Here is a 16,047-nt window from a genome sequence, read left to right as displayed (position 1 = left end):
AAGGGTGCTCCAATTTCAGATGCTTGGAAAATACATTAATTACTCGGTGCAGCAGACATTAAGGCTTTACCTGCCTTCCTCCTTTCTAACAGAACCTCAGTATTATTCAGCTATCTTCCCTCTTCCACATGGCCATGTGGAAGGGGGTCTGGGGGGGGGACCAAATGTTTAGACTTTGCCAAGTTTCCTTTCTCAGCTAGTGATTACTGAGATATAGGAGGAAGTCAGGAAGTTGTTGAGGTGCTCTGAGAAAGGTTTTCCTTGTTGATAAATGGAGATACATAGAAAGAAAGAAATAATCCTCCCCTACTCCCAAAATGTTGTTCTGATTCCACACAAAGTTGGGAACTGCAGCAACCATCTTGCCATCCTGAGGGGAGCTAAGCCAATTCACTAAGACTGGCAGAGCAAAAGCTGGCAAAAAACCCCCACAAGTTCTTGATGACATTGAATGGCTTAATTTTCCAACCCTGAAACTGCCCTATCACTTAGGTGACATTTCTTGTTAATACAAGAGAGCAAATCTTCCTTGTTTAAGGAAGCACATTGAGTTTTTGTAACCTATGTTAAAAACTCTTAATCGATATCCCAAAAGGGATCAGCAACGCTGGGGCATCAGATTTTGTATTCCTCTTAGATAGGCTGTCAGTAAGATTTGTAACAGGCGTGCCACGGCTTTTCTCCTGGATAGGTGTTTTGATACCCCTGACTTAATTGAAAGGGATCTGAGCTACTTCAGTAAGAACTCAATCAGAGCACAGCCTCCAGTTTTAGAGAGAACAAGGAAGAAAGTGGTCTACCTATAGGAGTTCTGTAGGGTGTCAAGTGGAGGGGGAGCAGAGGAGGGAGGAATCAAGCTTTTCAGCATCAGATATTAAACAGAAGATTAATACAAGGTTGTCCCCTATGGTCCCAGTTAGAAGGAAAAGGCCTGCTGATGACTGTCATGTCTTAGAAATGTCACATTTTGCTCAATAACATTTAAGAGATCACTTTAGTAGCCCCAAATTCCCAGCTAGTAACACAAACAATGACTTATTTTAAAGTTTCTTCAGACAGCTTGAGAAAGAGAGAGAGGGAGACAGACATCAACCCACAGTGATCCGACACAGAAAATTTCTGCTCAAATAGAGAGCCTTGTTTTTCCTAAGCAAAGATACAAGACAAACTCACTCAGCTTTCTACCAAGGCTTACCGGTGTGAAAAATAAAGGTTTCTTGAGACGTGGCTCCTGCTGATAACAGAATAATACCCACAGCACTGAGTAAGGCCCCATTCTCCTCTCACAAACAAAACAGATTCCAAAAGGCACAGAGCTCCTTTTGTCCACTGTATTCCCTCCTTCCAGCCTCATCAGTCAGGCTCCTTCTCACTGCCTATCCTGGGACTCTAGCGGTAAACAGGCTGTTTAGATACCAGCAAATTGCAAGGGTGTACTTCAGTGGCACTGTTGATTTGCATGTTTACAGCAACTTTTCTTACTGAGTTCTATGTGCTTTATATCACAACACTCTTTATAGAAGAGAAAATGTGTTAACACTGACCACTTAACTCTAAATCCCAGTTTCAAGGACTTTAAAGTGCAGAACAGATCCTAAATATGGCCAACCAAATGCCCTTCTCCAGTTTAGGATAAGCTGTCAATGATTAGCTTTAAAAAATGAAACCGATGTCAAAAACTTGTAGGGTTTTTTGTGCTAACTAGCTAATTATATAGAAAAACTGCTGAGATGCTGTGAATTTATGAGTTGAAGGCTGAAATTAAGAAGTCCAAGTCATCCCTCACCTAGATTAATTTAACATGCTTCTTACCAGTATTCCTGCCCCCAGAGTTCCACACCCCATTCCCACTCCCCAAAATCCATTCTCCACAATGCAGCTCAAGTCGGAATTTAAAAACATAATTTTATTACCTCACTACCTGCTTAGATCCCATTCAAATGACAAAGTCCAAATTCTAGCTAGGACACACAATGCAACTTTTCATGATTGGACCTCTGCCTCCATTCTGGCCCCATCTTTCATCAGTCTTCATCTGGCTAACTCGTACTCATCCCTTAGGATGATCTGTCCAAGGGTGGACTAGGTTAGTAGAGAGGTAATAGTTAAGAGCATTGGCTCTGGGTTCAAATTCCAGCCCTTCCATTTACTAACTCTGACTTTGGGTAAGATAAGTTACATGTCTAGGCCTCAGCCTGTTCATCTCTAAAATCAAGGTAATAAAATACCATGTAGGGCTGTGTTGAGAAAACATAAGATAATACTGGTACAGTCTTTACCAGTCTCTAATACATAATGAGGACTTAGTAAATATTATCTATATTTTTATTATTACATACCTGTTCTTTGAGCTCCCTATATACTCTATCACAGCACTCATCATTCTATATTATAATTGGCTATTAACCGGTCTCTCTGACACCTGACCAGTGGTTTTCCATTGTTCTCCTTGCCCGCCTCCCACCACCACCAATACATATATCTAGCATACGTGAGGGCTACAACTTGCTCCCATTTCTAACTGTGACCCACTGGCAAGTGATTCTTAAGGAGAGGTCACTCTTGGTTGAGAGTCATTCAGCTCAACCAGTGGTTCTCAACTAGGGAAAATTTTGCCTCCCAGGGGACACCTGGCAATGTCTGGAGACATTTTTGGTTACTGCAACTCGGAGGAGGTACTACTGGCACCTAGTGGTTAAAAGCTAAGGATGTTGCTAAACATCCTACAATGAATGCACAGGGCAGTCTCTTACAACAAAGAATCATCTAGCCCAAAATGTCAGTGGTATCAAGGTAGAGAAACCCTGAACTACACAGTAGGTTCAGGAATTACTTTATCACCAGCATCAAATGCAATGCCAGGCAAATTAGAAGCATTTTATAAATGCTGTATGAATAAAAGAAGCCTGTAATTCCAGCATATGATATAATAATTTAAGGCACCACAATTTATAATCAGTATGTATAAATACATGGAAACTAGCTAATCCCTACAGGTCCTTTCTATAAAGATCATCAATCATAATATTTCCTTCTTAATGTTTTAACAATACACACTTCACTTTAAAAATCCTTTCTATTTAATCTCTTCTACTGAAATAATGCTGCCTGTCACAGGAGCACCAACTAAGAGGGAAGACCAAAATGTTTAGTTTCTTGAACTGAAAAAACGGAAAATGCCACCACCCACATACCCTCTCACAAGGCAACCAGAGATAGATACTGGCACCTGTATATATGCTTTGAGCTAAAATTCATCAGTCACTGAAATTCAAATGAGTACAGAGGTGGAAGGTAGCAGAGTTTCAATAAGAAATGAAAAAAATTTCAATGTCAAATATCATTAATAAAGTTGACATGATTTTTTGCTAACATGTAAAGGACAACATGAGGGCAACACACATCACCTTGTTTCAAGTATCTCCTGTTACTCAAAATTTTTAAATGTCTTTTATGCTTTTAGATAAACAATAATGAATGTGGAAGAACACAAAGAATATCAGAAATGTAACTGAGAACGAATCGGCAAAGCTGAAGTCAGTTACCATAAAGGATTTTTAAAATGATTAAAGTTTGGAATACTTCTGTAAGAGTAAAGCAATCTACAAACATTAACCAAGACTGACTTTAAAAGATGAAGCACTTTAACACTTAATATTCCAAGTAGTTGTTTTGGGCATGTCTTCCGTACAAGACTGCGAGTATATCTAGTTTCATCTTTGAATATCTAGCAAAAATTCAATGTCTGTCATATAGACGGCTTAATATATTTATTGAATGAGCAGATGAACTATCTGCAGATGTTCCCCCTGTAAAATGCACCTTCTAGTAAGACATCTCCTTTTACGTAGTCAATTAGCCATTTTGCCTTCCTCTGTGCTTGATGTCCTAGTAAATCAAATTCAGTGGCACAATGAATGCTGTGTTCAGATCAAGCATATCAGATAGTAGATAATGTCTCAAAAACGTTTTTATGAAACCAACCACTCCCCACCACCACTAACACCAAAAAAAGATCATTATTCACTCCTCCCGCCTAATTATGACTTTATCATTCCTTACCTTCCTCAGGGGCAGCTGAAGCTCCTTCAGGTAGTATAGGCTGTAATTCCCCAGTTTCAGAATTATTTTCCAAATCAGTTATTTGCATTCCTTCCAGATGACTTCCTTGAGCATTAGCCCTCAAAGAGGGAGAAAATAACCTGATATTTTTGTATAACTAGTCAGTGATACAATAATTTATATTTTCTTCTTCGGTCATGAAACTGAGCATCAGACTAAGAAGGGTACATGGCACTAGTGTTTAATACTAAATCTCAAATTTTATTTAAAAAAAATTCACTAGAAGACTCACAATAAAAGGTTATAAAATGGTGAATTTTATCAATGTCAATATCCTGATTGTGATATTGTATCACAGTTTTGCAAAATGTTATCACTAGGGGAAACTGAGTAAGGCACACAGGATCTCTCTTTTTCTTATAATTGTGTGTGAACTAGGGGAAACTGAGTAAGGCACACAGGATCTCTCTTTTTCTTATAATTGTGTGTGAATCTACAATTATTTCAATAAAAATTCCAATTAAAAAATAAATATAGGGGCCGGCAAGGTGGCGTAGCAGTGAAGTTCGTGCGCTCTGCTTCGGTGACCTGGGGTTTGCAGGTTCGGATCCTGGGTGCGGACCTACCCACCGCTCATCAAGCCATGCTGAGGCAGTGGCCCAAACAGAAGAACTAGAAGAACATACAACTAGGATATATGACTGTGTACTGGGGCTTTGGGGAGAAAAAAGGGGAAAAAAAAAAAAGAGGAAGATTGGCAACAGATGTTAGCTCAGGGCCAATCTTCCTCAAAAAAAAAAACAAAACAATATATATAAATAGAAGTCCTAAACAATATATTCTAACTTCCGGGAAAAGACTTTTGAGCTACATTATTGAGAGAGAAAACAAGGTATACCTTTTGTATTAAAAAAACTATATAGTCACACTTGCTTAAATATGCATAAAAACTGAGAAGACACACCATATATAAAAAATTAAGAACAGCAGGAATGTGTATGGGCAGGGGGTTGGAAAACTAAAGCAGATGGGAGAAAAGATGGGAAAATTTTCACTTAATATTCTTTTTTTACTTCCATTTTTCAACCACTTATTATTAGTATTTAAAATTTTAGCTTACTTTATTTTAAATCAGGCAAGGAAAAAAGACACAAGCTGGAAAACACCACATGAGCCAGAACAGCAATACATTTAACTGTACAATGAGAGTTACAGCTAAGAGTTGCAGACATTTATAAAGGATTTTATAGTCCAGATAAAAGCCTGTGTTCATACACATCTAATCTTTATGACTAAAGGCAGATATAAATGTCTCCATAACAAATAAAAAAAAAAGCTAGTTGCAGCTTCAACTTGAAAGGAACATGAACAAAATCAGGCCAGGTAATGGGGAGAACAAGAACACCTCCAATGATCACAACACCTTTCCACTGCTTAAACTTGAGCTAAAACAGAAAACTAAATGACCAGCTGTCCTTTTAGATTTGGTAATTATACAGATTATCTTAAAACTGTATAAAATTAAGCAAACTTAAGGGATGTTAATGTTTCTCTAAATTTAACTCAAAGTTCTTTTCAAAGTCTCCAAGGGAGAACTATTCCATTGTTTAAATTTAGAAAGGTATTTAGTATTCATAAAATAGATCAGCAGATGTATATTAATGGCTCATCTAGCACATTCACAGATAAGACATTCCACAATCACCCTATCTTTTGAATGGATGGAATTTTAATTGACATGGCTGGGATTTGAGTTTATGTTTCCTGGGAGAGAGATAAAGGTTCTGACTATAATATATATCCTTCTGGAAAATTCCAGCTATGAGTTTTGAGGACATTCTCATAAGAAGAGAGAAAAAAGGTGAGATAAAAGGAGAAAAGCATTCTTAAGATAAAATTGCTAAAACTGCTTTGTTCCATACAAAATATGTGTAGAAGACCTATGAGACATAATACAGCCCAGCACAAATGTCTTTGAAAAGTGTGAGATAGATGGAAAAAAACCTGATACACACACGAGTCTCACACGGCAGAGTTCACACACCATTATTATCCTACCTTCAGTGAAAATGAGCTCTAACATATTTAAACTGAACTTTTGGCACTATCCCATTTCATTAAGACAAAAAAATAAGGTCTCTGATACTTTAAAAGTTACATTTTAATACAACAAATGAATTTTCTGTTTGCTAAAAAATTAACAAAGTGGAAATTTATTTTGTTCATTATGATGTCAACTTAAAGTGCCAAACAAAGCTATTAGCTATTATTCCATTACATAAACAAAAGAACTTAATTTACCCCAAGGTGACCATTTTCTTCCTTTTCTCAACAGTAGGTAAGCCATTGAAAACTGCAACCACAACAGCATCTGAATCCAAAGCTTGACACTGCCGGTCTTCAGATTTCGGCAGAATATCACCAATACTGCCATGTGTCAAGGCTCGGGGAGAACTGTGCCGGCTCCCAGACTGAGAGCTTCCTGGGGAGCCTGCAGAAAAAGAGGGGACATTCAGAAAGAAGGCAAACAAACAAAAAGTTGTCTCTATAGTTTCCACTTTAGAAGATCTCACTATACATACATTTTTAAATTGCAGGAAAACTCAAGAACAACTTAAAAATATATCCCAGTCTTTTTGATGCCAGGTATTTAAAATCAAGGAGTCCAGAATATGCAGTCTATTGGCTGCATTTTCTTACTGATGGGTCTGTTCTGTTGTGAGATCAAGGAACTTTCAGGGCCGGCCCTGTGGCTTAGCGGTTAAGTGCGTGCACTCTGCTGCTGGCGGCCCGGGTTTGGATCCCGGGCGCGCACTGACGCACCGCTTCTCCCGCCATGCTGAGGCCGCGTCCCACGTACAGCAACTGGAAGGATGTGCAACTATGACATACAACTATCTACTGGGGCTTTGGGGGAAAAATAAATAGATAAATAAAATTAAAAAAAAAAAAAAAAGGAACTTTCAAATCAAGTTTCAGCATTTTTGGTACCTTTAAAGGTCTAAAACTACACATAAGGTCAATTTCAAATAACAGACATCTACCCACTGGAGTTACATTCGGAACTTTCCAAACTTACCTTCAGACACAGTTTGACAGTCTCCCTTTGAACGGCTATTTTCTCCGGAGTCTACTGCTCTTCGAAGTGACAGACTACCTACTATACCGCATGGAGCTGGCTTGGGTAAATTACCTTTCTTATTTGTGGCTGCAAAGACATTTAAAAACATTTCTGAATATGATAAAATAGCACAAAATTCATTACATAGGCAGTCAGAGAAAGGTTTAATCTTACCACGCATGGAAGGTATTTTATCTACTACGTCCAAAAATAAACAGGATACTGTGGTCCCAACTGGTTTATCTGGGGTTTTATGGCAAAAGTAGGAATACCTGTAGAGCAGAGCTGCTTGTGGAGCAGCTTCTTAACTTATAAAACTAGAAAAATATCTGTAAATTCCCAAAGAAAAATCATACCAGACACAAACTCCAATCTCAGTGCAATTAAAGTAAGTACTAACAACAAAAATACAACCCCCAAGAGCCAGCCCTGATGGCCTAATGGTTAAAGTTCGGTGCACTCTGCTTCAGTGGCTCAGGTTTGGTTCCTAGGTGCGGAACCACACCACTCGTCTGTCAGTAGCCATGCTGTGGCAACAGCTCACATAGAAGAACTAGAAGGACTTACAACTAGAATATACAACTATATACTGGGGCTTTGGGGAAGAAAAAAGAGAAAAAGAGAAAGAGAAAGGAAGACTGGCAACAGATGTTAGCTCAGAGCAAATCTTTCCCAGCAAAAAATATATAACTCCCAAAACACTTGGAAATTGAAAAATATTATGGATTAAAAGGAAAATCAATGCTGAATTAAAACAAACCACAATTACAATGCTTCAAGATGTTTGTGGCTAGGCGCCGGCCCCGTGGATTAGCGGTTAAGTGCATGCGCCCTGCTACTGGCGGCCCAGGTTCAGATCCCGGGCGCGCAACCATGCACCACTTCTCCGGCCATGCTGAGGCCGTGTCCCACATACAGCAACTAGAAGGATGTGCAACTACGACATACAACTATCTACTGGGGCTTTGGGGGAAAAAACAAAAGGAGGATTGGCAATAGATGTTAGCTCAGAGCCAGTCTTCCTCAGCAAAAAGAGGAGGATTAGCGTGGATGTTAGCTCAGGGCTGATCTTCCTCACAAAAAAAAAAAAAAAAAAGATGTTTGGGGCTAAAATAGTAATTAAAAGAATGGGTATAGTCTTAAATGAATTAATCAGAAAAAAGTGAAACTAAATGGCCTAACATGCACAGATTCAAGAAGCTAGGAAAAGAATAAAAATAAATAAAAAGAAAGAAGAAGAAATGCATTAAGATGTAATAAACAGGTTCAGCAAGGTAGCAAGATAGAAGACCAATAATTGTTGTTGATTTACACAATCCCCATAAAAATTCCAGCTGAGTTTTTTAAATTGCAGAAATTGACAAGGTGATTCTAAAATTCATATGAAAATGCAAAAGATTAACATTTCTGATTTCAAAACTTGCTGTAAAGCTGCAGTAATCTTGATTGTGTGGTACTGGTGTAAAGATAGAGCTAAGGATTAATGGAACAGAAATGAAAGTCCAGAAATAAACCCTTACATTTATTTATTTTTATTTATTTATTTATTTTTTTGTGAGGAAGATCAGCCCTGAGCTAACATCCATGCCAATCCTCCTCTTTTTGCTGAGGAAGACTGGCCTTGAGCTAATATCTGTGCTCATCTTCCTCCACTTTATGTGGGACGCTGCCACAGCATGACCTGACAAGCGGTGCGTCGGTGCGTGCCTGGGATCTGAACCCGGGCTGCCAGCAGCGGAGTGCATGCGCTTAACCGCTAAGCCACGGGGCTGGCCCCAACCCTTACATTTATGGTCAATTAATTTTTGACACGGAGGCCAAGACAAAGAGGCAAAGAAAAAAAAAAAGATGGACAATAACAAGGGTTGGCAAGGATATAAAAATCTGAAACCCTCATATACTGCTGATGGGAATGTAAAATTGTGCCGGTGCTTTGGAAACAGTATGGCAGTGCCTCAAAAAGTTAAACACAGTTCCCATATAACCCAGCAATTCCACTCCTAAGTATAAACTCAAGATAAGTAAAAACATATGTCTACACAAAAACTTGTAAATGAATATTCATAGCATTATTCATAAAAACCAAAAAGTGGAAAAAATTTCAAATGTCCATCAACTGATGAGTAGATAATACATGCTACAACATGGATGACCCTTGAAAATGTTATGCTAAGCGAAAGAAGCCAGACCCAAAGGCTTCACATTATGATTCTATTTATAGGAAAAGTCCAGAAGCAAATCCATACAGACAAAATATATTAGTGATTACCAGGAGCTAGGGAGAGAGAAAAATGAGAAGTAACTGTTCAAGGGTATGCAGTTTTGGGGGAGAGAGGTGATGAAAATGTTCTAGACTTACATAATGGTGATCGTCACACAACTTTGTAAATATACTAACAACTGCTAAATTGTATACTTGAAAAAGAAGGGACAAAAAGTGCTGTGAGAAAAAATATGACCAATTTCTCTACTGCAAAATATATATAAATTATTGGTTAATTAAAAACCAAAAAAGTTGCATTAATGGAAACAAAGGCATAAATTAACATCACAAAAGGACAGAAGACAGTAGATGAAATAAATCTAAAAAACTAGATGACTGAAGAGATTAATAAAAAGGACACGCCTCTAAGCAAGTCAAATTAAGGGAAAAAATAAGAAAACACAAATAAGCAATGAAATAAGTGAAAAAGTTAACACCCCATATTCAGAGGAAGTTTTTAAAATTTAAGAGAATAGAATAAGTGACTTTATACCAATAAATTTAAATATCTAATAAAATGAATAATTGTCTAGGAAAATTAATTATGGAAACTGATTTAAGAAGCAGCAGAAATATGAGACCAATAAGCACACAGAAATGAAAAAGGGTGTTACAGTTCTACCCCTGAAAGAACTACTAGAGGGTTTTACGAATGAGTTTCGTTAAACTTTTAAGTAGCAGATAACATGTTAAAATAATTCTACAGCACAGAAAAAGACAAGAGCTTCTGAATTTATTCTATGAGGTTGGCATAAAATTGGAACTAGATGGGTTAAGGACAGTGTCATGAAACTATAGCTCGATTTTACTTATGACTACATAGTCAAAGAACACTCAGTAAAATAATAGCAAACTGAATATAGTAGCATATTAAAAAATATTACAAACCAAAACCAAGTAGGAGTCATTCCAGTATTCAAAAGTGGTCAACATTAGATAAATAATGTAATTCTCTATGTTAAAGTAATGAGGCAAAATTATATGATCATTTTGACAGATGCTAAAAAAGCATTTGATATAATTCTAACTTCTTGATTAAAAAAAAACCCAAACTCTCTCAGTGAGTAGAAAAAGAGGTAGACTGATGTAATGGTGAAAGCCATAGGCTCTGAGATTCAAGTTCTCAGCTCTGCTGATTACCACTGTGAAACTCTGGGAACGCTGTTTAATGCCCTGTGTCTTGGCTTCCTTATCTGTAAATTGGAGATAAAAATAATTTGCCTCATAGAGTGGTTGTTGGGACTAAATGAGTTAATACATGTGACTCAGAAACACTCAGGAAATGTTAACCATTATTACTGTTGTTAAGAATAGAAGGATACATCTTTTAACTTGATAAAAACTACCTATTAATATATACAGCAGGGGTCGGCCCCGTGGCATAGCGGTTAAGTGCGCACACTCCATTGCTTGGTGGTGGCCCAGGTTCGGATCCCGGGCGTGCACCGACACACTGCTTGTCAGGCCATGCTGTGGTGGCGTCCCATATAAAGTGGAGGAAGATGGGCACGGATGTTAGCTCAGGGCCAGTCTTCCTCAACAAAAAGAGGAGGACTGGCATGGATATTAGCTCAGGGCTGATCTTCCTCACAAAAAAAAAACAAACAAACAAACCATACAGCAAATTTTGAACTTAGCAAGAAAAAACTAAAGGAATTACTTGAGTTGAAAATATTACAAAAATTCTATTACTGCTATTAGTTAACACTGTTTTGAGGTCCTAGCCTAGACGATGCAATAAGAAAAGTAAACAAGCAGGAAAGGAATGAATATACTGATTATTTGCTGATGATATGACTATTTAGAAAATTTAAGACAACTGACAGAAAAACTTAGAATTAAAAAACTTCACTAAGCAGGCTGAATACAAGATAAACATATAAAAACCAATAGTCTTCCTATATGTCAGTAACAATCAGAAAATATTATGGGGGGAAAAAGATCCCATTCACAATAGCAACCTAAGTTATAATACAATTAGAAATAAATATAACAAGACAGAGACAGAACTTATACAGTCACGCACCCATAACAATATTTCAATCAACAGTGGACTGAATAAACAACCGTGGTCCCTTAAGATTAGTACCATATAGCGTAGGTGTGTAGTAGGCTATACCACTTAGGTTTGTATAAATATACTCTATGATGTTCGAACAACAACAAAATCGCCTAATGACGCACTTCTCAGAATGTATCACCATTGTTAAGCAATGCAAGAGCGTACAAAGAAAACTAAAACTCTGAAGAAGTATATGTATATAACGGATGACCTGAATAAATGGAAAGAAATACCACATTCCTAGATATGAATGCTTTAATACTGAAAAGATGTCAATTACCCAAATTAAATGTATTAAATGTAATTAAACGCATTTAATGTAACACAACTCCAGTCAATGTTTTTCTGGAAGAGTAAATGTGCAAGAACCATCAAGGATACCTTGAAAATAAAAACGAAATGAAGGCGAACATATCACAGTATTACAAACTATAAGACTACAGTAGTTAAAAAAAAAAAGTATGGGTCTAGCAGAAGACAAAAAATATCTGGATGAATGACATCAAACTGCTGTTTTCTAGGTCAAAAACAGCTGCATATTGGCAATTTCATCTGGTTCACCCACTACGAATGAATTTAAAAACGGAACCACGTAAACATGGGAATTTGGTCTACAATAAAGAATACATTTCTGGACAAATTGCTGGACAAAGTGGATTTTTCAAAAAAGTATATTTTTTGGGGAAAAAAATCACCAAATTTACCTCACACATCATCATGAAAAACATTATATATATGGAATAATGACCTAAATGTCAAAAAGTTAAAAAAAATTTTTAAAACTCTGTGTTTAGCAGAAAACAAACAAGTGATGACAGGGGAAGGCATTTGCAAAAATATGTAAGAAAAGCTTTTTGCAAAGGCCCATCCAAAAAACATTATTTCTTCTGGTTTTAAATCATCATTTCCTTGACAACTAGCTGAGGTTGAGTACCTTTTCACACGTTTATTGTCCATTTGTATTTCTTCCTTTTTTAACAGTTTTATTTATTTATTTTTTTGTGAGGAAGATCAACCCTGAACTAACATCCATGCCAATCCTCCTCCTTTTTTTTGTTTTGTTTTGTTTTGTTTTTTGTTTCCCCAAAGCCCCAGTAGATAGTTGTATGTCATAGTTGCACGTCTTTATAGTTGCTGTATGTGAGACCTGGCCTCAGCATGGCCAGAGAAGCGGTGCATTGGTGCATGCCTGGGATCCGAACCCGGGTTGCCAGTAGCGGAGCGGACGCACTTAACCGCTAAGCCACGGGGCCGGCCCCTTTTGTATTTCTTCTTAACAGCCTAATCATAACCTTTACTCATTTTCCTATTGAATCATCATCCTTATTTTAAGAAAATTCTATGCATTTGGCAATTATCTCTTCTCTTATTCTTCTCTACTGGATTACTGCCATCAGTATCAAGCACTAGTATACCCCATTTTAATAAACACATACATGGAAAGCTCAGAAGTAAACCCTTGCATATATGCTCAAATGATTCTCAGTAAGGGTATTGAGGCCATTCAATGAGGAAAGGACAGTCTTTTCAACAAATGACATTGGGAAATCGATATCTACACACAAAAGAATGAGGCTGAACCCTTATCTAACACTGTATACAAAAATTTACTCAAAATGGATCAAAGACATTTATAAATGTAAGAGCTAAAGCTATAATACCCTTAGAAGAAAACATAGGGGGAAAGTTACATAACATTGAGTTTAGCAATGTTTTCTTGGAATATGATATCAAAAGCACAGGCAACAAAAGAAAAAAATAAACAAATTGGACTTCATCAAAATTAAAAACTGGTACCATCAAAGGACATTATCAATACAGTGAAAACGCACCCCACAGAACGGGAGAAAATATTTGCAAATCATATATCTGATAGGGGATTAATATCCAGAATATACAGAGAACTCTTAAAACTCAAAATCAAAAAAACTGACCCAATTCAAAAATGGTCAAAAGACTTGAACAGACATTTCTCCAAAGAAAATATAAATAGCCAATAAACACATGAAAAGATGCTCAACATCACTAATCATTAGGGAAATGTAAATCAAAACCACAATGAGATACCACTTCACATCCATTAGTATGGCTTTATTAAAACAACAACACGTGGGCTGGCCCCGTGGCTTAGCGGTTAAGTGCACGTGCTCCGCTGCCGGGGTTCGATCCGGGGTGCACACCGACGCACAGCTTCTCTGGCCATGCTGAGGCCGCGTTCCACATACAGCAAGTAGAAGGATGTGCAGCTATAACATATAACTATCTACTGGGGCTTTGGGGGTGGGGGGGGGGAAACAACAACACAAAAAAAACCCAGAAAATAAGAAGTGTTGGGGAAGATGTGGAGAAACTGGAATCCTTGTGCACTGTTGCACAATCCATCTACCCACTGTAAAATGGTGCAACCTCTATGGAAAACAGTACGGTGGTTCCTAAAAAAATAAAAAATTGAATTTCCATATGATCTAGTAATACCACTTCCGAGTATATATGTCCAAAAAAATTGAAAGCAGGGTCTTCAAGAGAGGAACACCCACATTCACAGCTGCATTATTTGCAATAGCCAAAAAGTAGGTACCAACCAAGTGTCCATCAAAAGATGAATGGAAAAACAAAATGTAGTGTGTATATATATACACACAATGGAATATTATTCAGTCTTAAAAGAGAATGAAATTCTGACACATGCTACAGTATGGATGAACCCTGAAGACATTATGCTAAAGTGAAATAAGCCAGACACAGAAAGACAAATATTATATGATTCCACTTATATGAGATATCTAGAACAGTCAAGTTCATAGAAACAGCAAGTAGAATAGTGGTTACCAGGGGTTGGGGAAAAGGGGGAACGGCGAGTTACTGTACAACGGGTACAGAATTTCAGTTTGGGATGATGAGCGAGTTCTAGAGAATAGACAGTGATGTGAGGGCTGCACAACAGTGTGAATGTACTTAATGTCACTGAACTGTACACTTAAAAATGGTTAAAATGGTAAACTTTATATTATATATATTATACCACAATAAAAAAATAGGTAAAAAAAAAAGCATATATGCTTAAGAAAATGAACACACACACACACACACACACACACACACACACACACCAAACTCTTTCTTGACTCCACACCCCCTCCAGGTACCACCTGATTCCTTGTGAAACTTCTTTAAAGAGCTGTGCCATCATTCTCCAGCTGTTACCTCATTCACTCTTCTGCTACACTCCTCCGTGGAAATGGTTCTCAAAAGGGCCACCTGCTTTTCATCTCGACACCTCTCAGTGGTGGCACCACTCTACTTCTTTTTGAGATGTATTTTTTTAGATTTTTGAGGTATTATCTCTTCTAGTTTTTCTCCTACCTCAATGACTGCTCTTTCCAATTTCCTTTGCTGGCTTCCCCTCCATCACCAGGCCCTGGCTTTAAACAACATCTGAATCTTCCTCAAGCAAAAAAGAGGAAGACTGGCAAGAGATGTTAGCTCAGGGCCAATCTTCCTCACCAAAAAAAAAAAAAAAAAAAAGAAAAGAAAGAAAGAAAAAAAATTAAAAATAATTTTTTTTAAAAACATCCGATACTATTGACTCCCAACTGTTTCTATCCAGCTTTGACCTCATAAGCTTCAGACTTATGTACCATTCACCCACCTACAAAACATTTTACTAGGATATCTAGCAAACATCTCAAACTTAACATGTTTAAAAAAGAATTCCCGGGCTGGCCCTGTGGCTTAGCGGTTAGGTGCGTGCGCTCTGCTGCTGGCGGCCCGGGTTTGGGTCCCGGGCGTGCACCGACGTACCGCTTCTCCAGCCATGCTGAGGCTGCGTCCCGCATACAGCAACTAGAGGGATGTGCAACTACGACATACAACTATCTACTGGGGCTTTAGGGGAAAAACAAATAATAAAAAAAATAAAAATATAAAAAAAAGAATTCCTAACTTCCTGCCCCCACCACCCCAACCCCACATTTGCTTCTTCCTTATTTGATTTGCATCTCAATTAATGACACCACCAGTCACTAAGTTGCTTAGGCCAAAAACTTAAACATCATTTTTAGTTATCTTTCCCTAAAACACTACCCAGCCTTTCTTACCAGGGTTGTGGGAAAGAATTGAGCCCTCCTCGTCTAAAATATCCATTGCATGTAATGGATTAACTTCTGTCCTATGTTTCTAGAATAGTACTAGTTATGTACCATCCTTGGAAGAACTAAGAAAGATGGGAACCTCAGTCAAGACAGGTTGCTAGACTATAAGCAAGCCCATCTACCCACTGTAATAACTCCAGAATAAGCCACTATATTTCACACAAGCTATTGTTATAGGCTATTTACTGATCTCACAGTTCCCACTCTCAACCTTTTTCAGATCCTTCTCCACACAAGCAAAGTAATCTTTGTAAAAGGTAAACCATGTCATAAATACACCCTTGATTTTTATTCTCTAGAGTCTTCCTCTTAAAATCAGAATATAACTCAAACTCCTTATTGAGGTTCTAAAAGACCCTACCTGATCTAGATCCTGCCTACCTCTCTG

The 16,047-nt window shown here is 37.7% G+C and overlaps 1 protein-coding gene across 16 annotated transcripts in view; it reads right to left on the bottom strand.

The window, feature by feature from the left end:
• TRIM37 (tripartite motif containing 37) overlaps positions 1–16,047 on the bottom strand; it is a 187,189-nt gene that overhangs the window by 43,085 nt on the left and 128,057 nt on the right. For 13 of the 16 annotated variants that reach the window (XM_087440895.1, XM_087440894.1, XM_087440893.1 and 10 more), the window contains 3 exons: positions 7,142–7,270; positions 6,364–6,553; positions 4,063–4,202 (listed from right to left, as the gene is read on the bottom strand). In XM_087440895.1, coding sequence (XP_087297021.1) covers positions 4,063–4,202; positions 6,364–6,553; positions 7,142–7,270 — 459 coding nt within the window. The remainder of the gene's footprint in view (positions 1–4,062; positions 4,203–6,363; positions 6,554–7,141; positions 7,271–16,047) is intronic. The other 3 variants (XM_087440897.1, XM_087440898.1, XM_004434785.3) reach the window with 1 other exon arrangement.

This window comes from Ceratotherium simum, chromosome 16, assembly GCF_057802395.1.
Source record: "Ceratotherium simum simum isolate JZ-2026a chromosome 16, ASM5780239v1, whole genome shotgun sequence".
In the NCBI taxonomy this organism is placed as follows: domain Eukaryota; kingdom Metazoa; phylum Chordata; class Mammalia; order Perissodactyla; family Rhinocerotidae; genus Ceratotherium; species Ceratotherium simum.
Note: the sequence above shows the minus strand (reverse complement) of the source record. Positions and strands in the feature narration are given on the sequence as shown.